The sequence below is a fragment of the Centropristis striata genome, chromosome 1 (assembly GCF_030273125.1).
Source record: "Centropristis striata isolate RG_2023a ecotype Rhode Island chromosome 1, C.striata_1.0, whole genome shotgun sequence".
NCBI classification, from domain to species: Eukaryota; Metazoa; Chordata; class Actinopteri; order Perciformes; family Serranidae; genus Centropristis; species Centropristis striata.
This window is the reverse complement of record NC_081517.1, coordinates 29,396,270-29,411,440: the sequence shown is the minus strand read 5'-3', so window position 1 is coordinate 29,411,440 and position 15,171 is coordinate 29,396,270. Positions and strand designations below refer to the sequence as shown.

At 40.4% G+C, this 15,171-nt stretch overlaps 1 protein-coding gene across 2 annotated transcripts in view; it reads left to right on the top strand.

The window, feature by feature from the left end:
* The window catches only part of ctnna2 (catenin (cadherin-associated protein), alpha 2), a 352,125-nt gene that overhangs the window by 50,785 nt on the left and 286,169 nt on the right, over positions 1-15,171 (top strand). For both annotated transcript variants that reach the window (XM_059337500.1, XM_059337510.1), the window contains 3 exons: positions 5,694-5,889; positions 12,936-13,102; positions 14,347-14,466. In XM_059337500.1, coding sequence (XP_059193483.1) covers positions 5,694-5,889; positions 12,936-13,102; positions 14,347-14,466 — 483 coding nt within the window. The remainder of the gene's footprint in view (positions 1-5,693; positions 5,890-12,935; positions 13,103-14,346; positions 14,467-15,171) is intronic.

Sequence of the window (15,171 nt, the reverse complement as noted above, 5' to 3'; positions counted from 1 at the left end):
TCTGTTGACAGCACTAGGTGGGTACGGAAGAACAACTCCATCTCCCTATCCGTGTTTATAGCTAAAGATACGCACTCTTATACAGGATTTCAGCATATGATTACAATACATCAGCTGCACTATCATATCCCCTCCTACTGGTACTTAAGCAACACAGTAGTGTAATCGCAAACTTATATAAACACAACACTTAATTTTCGACAAGTCGATTAATTTGCCTGAAAACTATAGCCAGACAAACCCCTGCACTATAACTGAATTAACCTCTAAACTTTCTCAATGGCATTTATTTTAGCACTTTTTATTGCAGAAATAATTTACCGATGCATATATCTTAATAATTAAATATGGTCACATGCTGGGGAATCAGGTTACACATCTGGCAGCGAGTATAGCAGACACAGATGACTTACCTACCCTATTCCCACAGACATATTTACAGTGCTGCCTCTAATCCACAGTGGCTGTTGCCAGCTGTTGGCAGTGGATCTACTGTGTAATGGTAAGGGCGGCCAACTTATGGATGTCATTAGCCCCAATTATTGCTCTGCTTGATTGAAAAAAGCTCAATAACATAATGCCATTATAAAGAACCAGGTCCACTGCAAACACTATTTCCAAACGGTGCTATTGCAAACATGAACAGTGCCAAACAAATAAAATGTTTTTTTTTATTAACACCCCAGTGAAGTCAGATGCCTTCCAAGGCCTCCCTAGTCTCCACTTCTAAACAATTAACCTTAATTGGACTTTATGAAACGCAATGTGATCATTAATGAAACCATATCAGACATGGCACAGTTCCCTGGCATATTTTAGATGTTCTGCTGACGACTAATCTACTCCTTGCAAGGTAGTTCTTTGTGATTTTTTTTGTTTATGTTCACTACATTTCTTCTCTTTGACTGCTACCCAGTACTGGAACACAACACTATGACTCAAAAGTTAGGCAAGTACTCTATGGGGATTTTTTCCCTATCTTTATTCAAGAGCATGGTGTGTCCATTTGACAACATGACTCATTGATTACAGATTTTTAGATTTTGTAATGCTTCCACTCAAACCCCAGCCAAATAGCCCTTGCGTGCACTTCGATTAGCTCTGCTTCTGCTCAAACTGTACGTCTGCACAGATTTCCTGCGCTCCATTTCAGCCCTTCTCCATGCACTCAGGCTGCTTCTGTGCCCCTGTGTAATCTCTGCTCTCAGAGTTTGCCTCATTTTTTTTTCTTTTGCAATAACTGTGTTAAAGTTCCCCAACCAAAAGAGTGTCTGGTGTAGTGCTGACCAATGAAATGATCCTTGCATTAGGGAGCATGTCAAAAGTATCCAAGTATCTGTACTTTTTTCCATACCATGTCCTTTGAATGATACATCAGCAGTTAATTAAACATTCAATACTATTGGAAGAAGCCAGAGCTATTGAAAAAAAACAAACAGTTCTTTCAGCAACAAACCCATCAAAGAAAAAGAAAAAAATGAAAATCCTTTGCTATGATATTGAAAGAGGTATCAAGTATTATATCATTTTTTATACTAGAACCTAATTTTTCCCATGAATAACAAACATTTTAAAAATCACAACATCAAAATGTACTTAAAATATCGAAAGGAAAAGTACTCGTAACATTTTACTGTTGTCAAGGTAGGACTTATTGTAACTACCTCATATACTTTTATGTGGTTTAATTTATATATATGCGTAATCATATTTCTTCATGTTAAATCTCGACCTGAAAAGCAACTAAAGCTGTCAGCTAAATGTAGTGAAGTAAAAAGTACACTATTTATCTCTTAAATGTAGTGAAGTAGAAGTATATAGTTACATAAAATGGAAATACTCAAGTACATGTACCTCAAAATTGTACTTAAGTGCAGTACTTGAGTAAATGTACTTATTATTACTTATTCCACCACTGTTTATGCTGCTTCTGTTGTATTAGAATTTTGTATGTCATGTTGATGTGCCAGTTGTTTTCTAATAAACTTCAGATTTGGAATTTCATCTGTTTAATTTCGTATCGATTTTGAACATACATTAATTTATTATTTTATTAAAACCATTTCATACCATACCTACATCAAAGGAGTTAAACACTACAGTTTCTCAAGAAATTAAAATGTTATTGGGGACTCATTTAATATCCCAGGGACCCACTCAAATCAAAGTTTAATATTCCGGTGTTGTGACAAGTACTTTTTACAGTGTCCCTTGCTAATCCAGTGGAAAGTTGGGGTGGTCCAGGATGTATCTGTGGTGTCCTGATAAATGATTAATAGAAATGTGTATTTCCTTTCCTCATTACTGGGTGTATCACAAATCCAAGACTCTGCAATTAGAAAAGATGCTTTGGGGGTTTTAGCATAAGAGAGTGTTAATCAGACGTACACTATGGAGCAGGCTATTGTAATATAATAATTAAGGACCTGCACAGACGATAAAATCCCATTTCTGCTGTTGAATCAACCTGGACACATCGGCCTACTGTTGATTAACTTGCTGAACAGCAATCTCAAGACTTCTCAGTGCAGTTTGTGAGGTAGAACTTGAAATAATGGGGAGTCTGTTTGTGTTGTTTGTGTGTCTGTCGGTGGTGGTGACTCTCCACTTTTATGTGGGCAGCCAGCATATGAGTGCTTGTGTGCATGTGTGAGGGGAGGATGGAGTTTGTGTGTGCTTTCATGTGTAAATATAATGATGAGTTATTGATTCGACAAACTTAGATTGAAATAAACACACCAGTGCACTTAATGAGCACTCGTTCAGCTGTGTGAGGGGATGTTGAGCAGATGAGCTGATGGTAAACAGATGTATCAAAGTTAGTTGTCAGAGTGGCTTTGAATACATAATAATAATGTCGTTTAATTATCAATTACTTTTTGGGCAAAAATTCTTTGAAATAGACTGGAAAGGTTAACTCAGTCTTATATCAGCTCTACTATTCCTGGCTCCATCCAGAGCGGGGACATACATCATTAAAGTTTTTTATTCCAGTCTAGAAGCCCTTAAGTAATGCAGCCTTGACAGGACATAACTTTGCTCTTAGCAGCTTTTCACAGTGAAAGCCTCTGATATATTCCACAAACTAATCATATCACCCTATTGTGCAAGTTCGGCTGCTGTCAGACAGATACTCCTACAGCAAAATCTGAGTGTGTAATGAGCAATTCTGTCCATGTGATTCCTCACCGCTCCAGAGAGACATGCGTCATCGTGTTCAACAAAGGTGTCACCAGCATACAAGCAGTTGGAACAATTCCACCCTTTAATGAATTATTGATGGGCAGCAATGATTGCTGCTGCTCTGTTGTCCGTCCTGTATGCTGTTTGAGTTTAGTGTATTGCTTGTTTCATGGCTTGCTGTTAATTACTTTCTAAGTACGACTTTCTCTTTCAGAGGGGGGTGATTATTTTGGTTTGGTCATAATGACTTTCATTATACCTCTATTTAATGGATAGTCAAAAGTATTTTTAGTTTTATGGAAGACGCTCAAACTGAGCACACTTTCCCAGCGTGGGTCCTGATTGTGAAGGGTTTAACAGATATTTTTCTACCCTGAGGCTTGCATGTTGTTTACTGATGATTACTGATTAGCTAAAAGCTTTGAGCTATTAGTGATGATGCCGGTTCATTGTGAATTTGAGACTTCTTTCTACAGCCTTACTGATATGAGACTTTTCAGGCCAATATTGTTTTTTGACGGGACAAATTTACTGATTACCAATATGACCACTGGTATAGTAAACTTTTGAGTTGAAATCAGTATAGACCGTTCTATGTGGATTGTTTTGCACCTATGTGACTCTTAAAAAATACTCTAAAGGCTATTTTTGCAAAAAAAAAAACAACAACTTGATTATAGATTAAATTATTGAACATTATGCATAAGATGTATTATATTGTCACACAATTCTCAAAATCTAAATCAAAACTAGAAAAGTGTAGTCATTAGAGTGCAGATGTACGGAAGGTGTTGATAATCTCATAGCATAGCATAGCTCTGATCAATCCAAACTCCATTCAGAAAACAAGCATTTTAAATTGTGTTAGCTTGTCATCTTTCAGACAGATGTGACAAAGCATGAATTCAGACTTTTAACACATCTGTATAAGGATGTAGTTATTTCAGCATCCCTTTAGATATATTTATTGCAATTAAATTACAGCATGGTCTGTGAATGCTGGCTACATACTGCTGAGGTAGCGGCAGTCAACAATGGCCTGATTGTCCCAAACTCAGTACAGAAAATTAGCATTTACAAAGTTGTTTGCTTGCTGTCTTGCAGAGTGACCTGACAAAGCATAAGTTCAGACTTTATACAGATTAGCATTACTGTATGTTTCAGTTATTTTGCCATAGTTTGATCCATTTATTACAATTAACACAGCAAAATTAGTTAATTTAGTCTTCATGCTGCTGTAGTAGCACTGTACAGGCACTCATCCAAACAGAGTTCTTGGAGAAAATGCTGAATTTCCCAGAGCTATGTGTACCTCTGTACCAGACATGAGAGCATTTGGTTTTCAAAAAAAATCTGGGACTTCCACAGCAGGTACACAACAGCAACAGTGGTTATTTCTGCCACAGTTGATGATGGAAAGTTCATGCGAGGAACATGAATGAACACAAATGTGATCCTGCGGTCAAACTCACTGTGACAATATCAGTGGAAAATATCAGCCGACCGATCAATTGGTCGGCCTCTACCCTTACAGCATCAATAACATGAACCAATACCTTGTGTTTTGACTAAACACATGTCCCTGTATGTCATCTTTTTGACCGACTGTCTGCTGTGGGGAGAAATCAATAGTCGTTCAGTCCTATACAGAAATGCCTCTTGACTGTATACTTGATGCTTTCTTAATGGAAAGTATCTTATTACATTTCTTCTAGAAAACATACTCCTGCAAAACGCTGACTGTACCAATACAATTAGATCAAAGGCTCATTTTGTAGGATTCAGTAACACATCATCCTATTGATTCTGTGCAGTGTAGCTCATCCAAAAGAGCTGAGTTCAAAGAAAGTGTTGCCCGAGGCTCATTTCAGTTACATTTTTCTTATGATGAGAAGGACAACTTGATGGACCGACAGTACTTTACAGCACTTCTGCTTAAGCTGAAGGATAGGTATTTTCAATGAGTCCTGTCTAAGATGAGGCAATGTACCTGATTGATGCTGTATAAAATTTAGCATGTTTTTGTAGCTGTAATAGCATTTATAATGAATTGCCTCATTATGGTTATGGAAGCCCATATTATGGATAAAGACATGACTATTTATCATTGTAGTTTAAAGCATTTCTTCCCAAAGTTGTTTCACTATGTTTTCACAAAACCAGGACAGAATGTACTCCAGGTAACATGTTTTGTCAGAAAAGGAGAAAAGGAAGAGGTAGATAAATGGAAAATTATCTTAGTACTGGACTGTTATTGCTGGGAACAATCAAAACAAAGCGTTCTATCTGTTTTGGTATTATAATGACGATAATGTTATTTTTTGTTAATTTACTGTCAGCTGTTGACACAACTTGGAGCAGTTTATCACACAGTGTCTGCAGTGAGAATAACTCAAAATAGAAATAATTCAACTATTAGCCAAACTGTATATTTATTTATTTATGTCATATTTTTGTTTTTAGGCACCATGACATTGTCACCAACTGTAATGACATGTCCTCTTTCCCAGGTGACTACCCTGGTGAACACCAGCAACAAAGGGCCATCCAGTAAGAAGAAGGGGCGCTCCAAGAAGGCCCATGTCCTGGCAGTGTCTGTTGAACAGGCAACCCAGAACTTTCTGGAAAAGGGCGAGCAGATCGCCAAAGACAGCCAGGACCTCAAAGAGGAGCTCATTGCTGCTGTGGAGGATGTTCGTAAGCAAGGTGGGTTCTTGAATATCCTCATGCACAATGCTTGAGCTTTATTTACTGCTAGTGCATCATAATATTGCTTTGATATATGCTAGATAACTGCATTGTCTGTTTGCAATATCCCTGCTATTTGCCATTAGAGATGTAGCAATTCCCTCTAATCTTCAGCAATATTGTTATTGCTTTTTCCTTCATAAAAAAAAATTGACTCACATCTTCGATCTACAGTAGAGCATCCCATGGTGTATGGCTGTGAGTTGTGTCTACACTTCTACAGCATCATCCATCATCAGGCAAAGGTTGCCGACTTGCTGTCAGTCACCTTGGAGTCCAACTTTTTGTTTGTTTGTTTTCTGTTTTAAATGGATTTTAAATGACACACTTTTAACTAACTCAGTAACTAACTATCTGTGTTACACGTAAAAAAAAAAAAAAAAAACATGTCTTAAATGATTTTGAATTACCTAAGTGGCTATATAAATAGTATATAAAATAATCCAGTCCTACAGCAACTACAAGGAATTTTTAACTGGTACTTTCCTTTTAATACCGATGCCTCCATATGACCTACATCAGCAAACGAGGGCATCAGCAAGAAGATTGGCTATTTCTATGTAGCTGCCACAGTGCCATTAGGTCAGATTCCAATGAAATTAGACAAAATCTTTCAGGTTCCCCAAAACCTCCTTTACCTCAGTCTCCAGCAGGGCCTCCGGGAGCAACCAACCCACCTTGGACAGACCCAGATCTGGTTGCTCTCCTGCCTTTGATTTGCAGTCAGGAGGTGAAGAACTCTGTGGCTGGCCGTTGGAGGAAAGGACTATGGAAGGACCAGAACCAGGGTTGAGCAGGGCAGGCTGACAGGCTGCAGTAAAATGGGATGTTTTCTAACAGCAGTCCTGTGCTCATGGAAACGCTTACTTTTGTCCACAGGTGCAGCTGTACTCAAAACAAAATCAAAGTTCCTTGTAGCTGCTCTAATCTCTACATTAATGTTCAGACCTAATTTGCAAACATCTGACACCTTTGTCTCTTGAAATTGACAACATTTTCACAGTTTTAATGCTTTTAATTTTAAAGTGCACTGTGCACACACTTTTATTGCGGAACAAAAATCACACAACGAGGGTAAGACTGTGAGACACACATCAGGATCTTAGGTAGACAAAAACATGAACAGCTTTACAATAATAAGATTGTTCGTCCTGTATTTTCCCTTGCTGCCCGTTAAGAAAAAAAAAAACATTTTAACAAGTAAAGTGGTACTCTGGAACTCAGGCTTCAGTCATAGAAACAAAGTACTAGCAGATTGGAGACACAATGATTTTGATGTATGAGGGGGAGTAGTCACAGTCGTGGCATGGTTAATAAATGCCTCATGCAGAGGTGTCCATTTCCTACAGCTTAAGAATCCTTTCCTGACAACTGTATTGACAAATGTGGACCACACTGAACATGGAATTATGCAGATTTTACAGATATTGTTGACTGGATCTCAACTCGTTTCCCGCTGAATGATTAGCACTGCTGACACTATTTTCTGGGAAAGGGCTGTGCATTTTTTCTCTAAAGACCACACTGAAGGGTAATTGCAGTGAAAATTGTAATGTTTGGACAAAGTATTAAGTGCTGCGAGTGTCAGAACAAGTCAAATGTCTAAAATTGTGTACTTTAGACAAATATAGAGTTAAGAGTGGCAGGGAAAATCCATTAAATATAACAGATTAGTACCCATTAGTTTTGGGCTTTACTTGATGCATGCAGTTCCATGAATGTAATGAGCCTAGTTCTGGAGCTGTTTACCCCAAAGTCATGCATCGTTAGAGCTTCAACTGTCTGTGATGGTGGGGAGTTTTGCTGAATTTTAAGACATAATTGAGGCCCATTCTCATTAGCCACAATTTGTAAAATTTCAGACGTCAGTTAACACAGAAACTTCTGTTGGATGCAACTCTTCACTTCAACAAATCATGCTCAATCTTTCAGGGAGTTCTCGCTCAGATGGGTCAATGTCACAGTTTCCAAAGTTTCTGAGAGCAAGTCAGTGAGCCTTTATGTGAATCAGATGTTTGTCCCCAGAATGGAATTGGATTCCCCGTTCAATAACTACATCAGCAAAAAAGAGCAAATGGAGCTCAGCATACGGTATGTTGTGTTGTAGTCGTATTCCTCATCCTGCACTGTCAGCTCCACTTGGCCGCCGGTGCTGTTGAACACTGACTTGAATGTGTTGGCACTCAGCTCTTTTGAGGCGTGAAATAGACTGTTGCCATACAGGTCATCACCACGGCTGACATCAAAAAGGACGAGATCAATCTTTCCACCTGCTTGGCATGCGATCTAAAACCAAAGGAAGGCTGTGTTAAAAAGTTTTTGGAAGGCATTCTACATCTTAAGGGCATGTTTGGAACTAATGGGGCACATTTTTGCATTTGTGTTCGCATGTGTGCTCATGAATATTATCATGCCCTTTCAGATTCTCTTGATGGCAAGGTCTGCCCTTTGGAAAAGGAAATTAATCAGACCGAGTACCTGTCTTTCTTTGGAAAAAAGGTTTGGTTGACCAACACTAGAGCAGGAGATGGAAGTTAATACTCCACATCTCTTAACCTTTAACTGCCATTATGAAAAGACGGGCATGCTCAAAAGCTCCCCAGCTTAGAAGTGGGCTGCTGATGGGACACTCTTTATTCTTTCTTTTACATCTTTTGCTAGTTTGGATCTAATTACATGTCAGGGAAAACTGTTTTATGTTAATAACACTGGAAGTCAGAGGACAAAAATATGCTATGTTGACCATTTTCAGCAGACTTTAGCGGAATATCTCATTTTTATTGCCCTTTAGCAGCAGCTAGAGTGTCCCCAAATGGTATCATCAGCCTAGTTAAGGTCACTGTAAATTGTAACACACCTTTAAATCTGTCATCACCTCATCAGACCTGAGTCACCATGACCTCATCACCCTAAACCTATTCATCTTGTCATGATTAAATTATAGATGCTGATTTCAGACCATAGACGGGTTCAGTAATCAGGCTCTTTGTATTGTCACTCTTCACTATAGCTCATCACTAGGCTAGACAGACTCGTGGCGCTACCAGCAATCTGTATTTGAGTCTCTGTCTTGTGTATCTTTGTATCGAAAACTGCAATTTTAAATATGTTTACAGTGTAGTTACTCGAGTAATGGCTGACGAGTGAACGCTGGCGTACCTAATCGGACAGTGTAATTGCCCTCATCTTGGGATACTTTTACTTTTACTTTTGCCGACACTATCGTCTATACGAGCTTTCAATATTTGCTCACCTGTCCTGTCCCAGTGTGATTCTCACCTGGTGTTTTCTGGCCGTCAGCGCTGCTTGAGTCCTCATCCACAATGTGGGCCGGTAGGACATACATCCTGTTTGTCTGTGTCTGGCTCTTTGTACTGCCCGTCCACCTGCCAGTGGCGGGCTTGATCCAGTACTCGGCCACTGACCTGCTCCGGCTACGCAAACACCTGCCTGGACCAACACCAGAGGCTCTTCACCTCCATCATCTTCCACCCCCGCCGGAGATACATCCACCGAGGGTCCCGTCGGCACTTTCAACACAACACGTCAACAGCAATAAAGTCTATCTGGTCCAGTTCTCGACGCCGAACTCTTCGCCCTCCACACTCCACCAGCCGGGCTGTCGACCACAACGTGTTAGCCCGCCTAGCCCGGTCGGCTAGCACCACCACCAGCTGCGACAGCACTCCAATCAACTTCGCTCTGCTTATCATCCGCTCACTGACAGGCAAGGGACATCTCGTCCAGGACATTATCACACACCGTAAGGTAGACTTTCTCTGTTTAACCGAGACGTGGCAACAGCCCCAGGACTTTTCCCAGCTGAACGAATCCACTCCTCGTGGGTTTGTTTACATCTGTCAATCCCGCGGCTCTGGTCGGGGAGGCGGTATCGTGATAATTTATTGTGGGAACTGGAAAGTCTCGCCGGTATCTGTGCCCATCTCCAGCACGTTTGAGTCTTCTGGTCCCACTCCAACCACCATTGCTACTGTCTACCGCCCCCAAAACCGAATAGTGACTTTTTAATTGACTTTGCTGCTTTCCTCACCCATCTTTCCTCTCATTCACCCAACATAATACTGCTGGGGGATTTCAATATCCACATGGACAATACCAATCTGCCTCTTACCAAAGACTTCACATCCTGCCTAGAGAGTTTTGGATTAAAGCAACACACCACTATTCCAACACACTCCAAAGGACATATTCTGGATCTAATCTGCTGCTCTGGTGTCACCCCTCTGGACATAACCGCTGATGATCTGCCCATAACCGACCACTTTCTCCTCTCATTTACAGTAAAACTCACTCTCTCCAACTCCAAAACACCATGCCTCATTTCTTACCGGAATATAAAGTATATTAACCCCGCCACTCTCACTTCAATTATTCACTCCTCCGGCCTCCTTAACATCCATAATCTGTCCACCCCGCATGATCTGGTTTGTCATTACAACAATGGACTCCACAATATTCTTGACTCTCTTGCTCCATTAAAAAACAGATCTGTCTCCTTCACCGTCTCCGTCCCCTGGTTCACCCCTGATCTTCGTCTCATGAAAACCAAAGGTCGGCAACTTGAACGACTCCATAGAAAAACTGGTCTTACTATACACAAAGACATGTACAATAACCACATCTTACACTGTAAGGACTCCATTGCCAGCACAAAAACCCACTACTACTCCAGTTTATTCACTGCCAATGAAGGAAACTCCAAGTCACAGTTCTCCCTACTCAACAATATCACCAAACCCCAGGACTCTCTCCCCCCTCACTTATACACAACCGCCTCCTGCAATGCTATTATGTCCTTTTTCATAGAAAAAATCAAGAAGATCCACCAGAACCTAGGATCACTGCCTCACCTCAGCACCTCAGCTCCAAAAATCCTGGAAAAAACTGTTGCCTTCCAGCTCCACTCTCACCTATCCCACAATAATCTGTATGAACAGTTCCAGTCTGGTTTCCGCCCACTTCATAGCACTGAAACAGCACTCATCAAAATCACCAATGACCTCCTTATGGCATCTGATTCTGGACTCCTCACCATCCTCTTCCTCCTCGACCTGAGTGCAGCTTTTGATACTTTCTGTCACGCCACCCTCCTCAGCAGGCTTTCTTCCATTGGCATCACCCACACCCCCTTGGACTGCTTCACATCCTACTTCATCCTACTTCCTCCGTCACCTCAGGTGTGCCTCCTCTTCATCAACTACCTCCTTTCCCTCTGCAATATCTTCCGCAAATTTAACATTCACTTCCACTACTATGCTGATGACACCCAGCTCTACCTCACCACTAAACCCTTGTGACTTTTCAATGCTATTCACAACCTCGCCCCCCCATATCTGTCCGACCTCCTCCATGTTCCCACTCCTTCCCGCTCCTTCAGATCCTCTTCCTCAATACACCTGTCTGTCCCTTCCGCCGTCTCACCACCATGGGGAGCAGAGCATTCAGCCGCTCTGCTCCCCGCCTCTGGAACTCACTACCACCCCAACTCAACTCAGGAACATTGACTCACTCCCCCATTTCAAATCACAACTCAAAACACCTGAAAAAAAAACTGTCTATTCCCTCTGATGACAATTACTCTGTCCAATATATCTATTGTATTGTATTGTTATTAATTCTGTGTATTTTATTGCTGTTTCTTTTCTATCTTTTTTGTACGGTGTCCTTGAGTGCCAAGAAAGGCGCCTCCAAATAAAATGTATTATTATTATTATTATTATTATTATTATGCTAGGATGTGTAAGGTAGATTTTTCTAATTAGGTCTTGTGTCAGTTTCAGGGCCGTTTATACTGTGCATCCATCATCACCACAAGACAAACGGCTCAATTTGCTCAGTATTTTTAATTTATGCCAAGAGAGCTGGCACTCTCACCCTGTTGAAGGCAAGATAGACAAACATGTTTGTTGAATAAAGCAGAGTGTACCGGAGAAGAGTTGAGTTTAATTTTGAGAGCTGGCACCGCCAGAGTTGACCCGCTGCCACTTTGTTACTGACCCAGCAGTAAGCCTTTTTGCATCATTATCTAGAAAACAGCCTATTTTCTCACCAATAGGTAGTTGTATACAAGCATCAAAATGACAGCTGCACTGGTAAACAAAGATTTAAAAAGTCTCTTTCGCTGCTTTAAACTAAGAAAGTTTTGTACTAAAATAATGACAAGAACTTTTTATGCAGCTTGTCTTGATGGTTAGAGCTGTGAGGGATGATATTTGCTCAGAGAAATGGAGGGATTTATGTTTTTGAAAATGTTACTTGATCTAAGGGAAAACTGTTGAAGGGAGGTCATAACTAAACCACTTTGCAGCCCAGTATACGGAGGAACGGCTCACCAGTCATGATGATTCTGTAAGGCTTTAAGGTTACAAGCTCATTGATTTCGGTTGTTGTGTGGGTTGGATCACAAGGGGGCTTCTTTGAAGCCAAATTCTGATCTACTTTCTAACAAACAACATAGTTTTATGAGCTCTGAATTGGATGAAGGAAGTAAGTCGTGGGTCTTAAATGGGTTGTAGGCAGTGCAGACACGGATTCAAGAAACAATCACTCATCTCAATGTATCTTTATCTTCTACAAGGGCTAGGGATAACCACATATATCCCGATACAGCATGTTTTCTAGTGATTTAATGAATAAACAAGAACAATAACTACATGGTAATGCCTATATTTTGATATGCCATACTTCATATACCTTAATGTTTTAAACCCTTTTACACTTTAATTATTGTAATTTATTTATTGATTTTTATTACAGATTTATCACTAGAACAACTTGGCAAACAGTGCTAAGCTGCATCTGGAATTAATCTTCAGGTTCCTGCTTTCACATGCTGTACACCACTTCTACTGTTGACCTGCTATCTCCCCCTAAAAATCAAGTGTCCCCTCACCCTGATTCTCTATATAATAGGCATCCAGAATGTAAAGGATTTAACCATGTCACTCTCTTTCACCTACAGTTTTCTCCTTTCTCTCTTGCAGGAGAGACGATGCGTATTGCCTCGTCAGAGTTTGCCGATGACCCGTGTTCCTCTGTTAAACGCGGCACCATGGTGAGGGCTGCCCGCGCCCTGCTCTCTGCTGTCACCCGCCTGCTCATCCTTGCTGACATGGCTGATGTCATGAGGCTGCTGGCCCACCTTAAAATTGTAAGTTTCAACATCACATCATATTTTGTTCTGTCTGCGGAAGACAGTGTACTTTTTGAACAGTAGTAGGAGTCAATTCAATTAATATCATTTTTTCTCAGATTCCAATTTTCTTTTTCACAAAAACATTTTCAATTATTTTCCACTAAAAATCAAGAATCAAATCAGGATATAGGTTGAGCTGCTGTTCAACAGGTCTCTAAAGTCAATTCTCAGTGTATTTGCACTGAAGGCTTTTAAGTTTCCACATCACACTTTTGCAAGTCGAAAAATGGTCCAGAATCGACTTCCAAACTAGTTGTGATGTCATAATTTTCAATGAGCACATTCAGCAGATGAATGTAAAACTTCCTTTTAGTGCCAAAGTCTGAACATACATCATTCTGTGAAATGACGCTCAAACATTCAACTTTAAGCACAAGAAAAACACATTATTGAGAGGAGGGGAACTTTTAAAAAAAGGTCTTCCTGGTGTTGTGTAGTCCACATAAGCAATGTATGCTTTTATCACAACCTCTGCACACATTAGCATATAGATGAGGCATGTGGGAGTATCCTGGGAACACATCTGATTGTACTGTATTAATATCATAACATGGTGCCCTGGTGTGATTAACTGCACATACACATCCCACTCACCGACTGCAGCATCATTTGTAGAACGAAGATTTCTCAGTCCTTTATTGTGAAAATGGCCCGGGGTTTTGACAGAGAAGTTAATACAGAGTGCGAGAAAGAATGATATGCAATTGGTATAATCTGAAACAAACTCAGGCCTGCATGCACTTTCATTCATTTTGTCTCTCTCTTACAAACACGCTCGCACTCAGAGTCCCTTTTTTCCAACTTCATTCTTGAGGCCCACAGAGGGGCTTAACTCTAGCCAGTATAAGCCGCGCCATCAAAGGCCACTTAAAAGTTATCTCTCGCTCTCCTCTCTTTTCCATTACATCTTGTGCGCCACTTTCATTAGGGATAGAGAGGAGTTTAGAATCAAAGTGTACCCGCAAAAGGGATGGGGATTGCTGAAGTGAGACCCATTAAAACTGTACAACTAAATGGTTATTGTCTTTTTAAACCTGTTTGCAATTACACAGCGCACTATTATTGTTATACTTTAATGTATCGTGCAGCATTTAAGGTTTGCTAATCAATTATGTTATTTAAATCGCTGTGCTGCTAGTTTTCTGGTGCATCCACAGAGTTTTTAGAAGATCCACTATTTATTTCTGTGTATGTTACAGGTGGAGGAGGCACTGGAGGGAGTTAAGAATGCAACCAATGAGCAGGACCTGGCCAACCGCTTCAAGGAGTTCGGGAAGGAGATGGTGAAGCTTAACTATGTGGCAGCCCGGAGACAGCAGGTAACTGGGAGCCCCCTGGCTGCTGCTCTGTCCTTCTCAGAATATATAAACCACTCCTGACGTGTTCCACATTTAGGTACATTTAGGGAGTTCCCAGAGGAGAAATCTCCTTCAACTGTCTACACTGTGGCTTCTTCTGTCATGGGGATTTCTGAATCTGAGTGCAGCACAGGTGAACAACTGGAGATTAATGGTGTGACAATGCAAAAACAAAAAAAAAACAAGAAAAACAAATGTAGCCACGATCAAACTTATGCAGAGGGAATCCTGATTGATAAGACATCAATCACTGATGTGTAAAAGTTGTTTGGTGTCCAATTCTGAAAAATATTGCCTGAATCCATAACGATTCAGTTGTATCTACTTTGCATCACTGTTCATTTGATGACAAAATCTATGACAAAATATGTTTGTCAAACACCTTTTTTCAATGACAAAAATTTTTCAGCACCAATTTCATCAAACACAACTGTGTATCTGATATAAACATGTAAAACTGTTGAAGGGGAAAAAACATACAAAATGACAAAATGTTTTTTTTTTTTTTCTTCCACTCTCTCTGTCATAAAGTTTGTGGCTTAAGTGTCTGGTCAGGTTTGGGTGGTTGATTAATGCATTTTTTTGCATGTTGGGTGGTTGGCTCTCATAGCAGGTCGGCGGATGCGACTGATTAGTGACGCATCACTAATGAGCACAGCCAGGAGG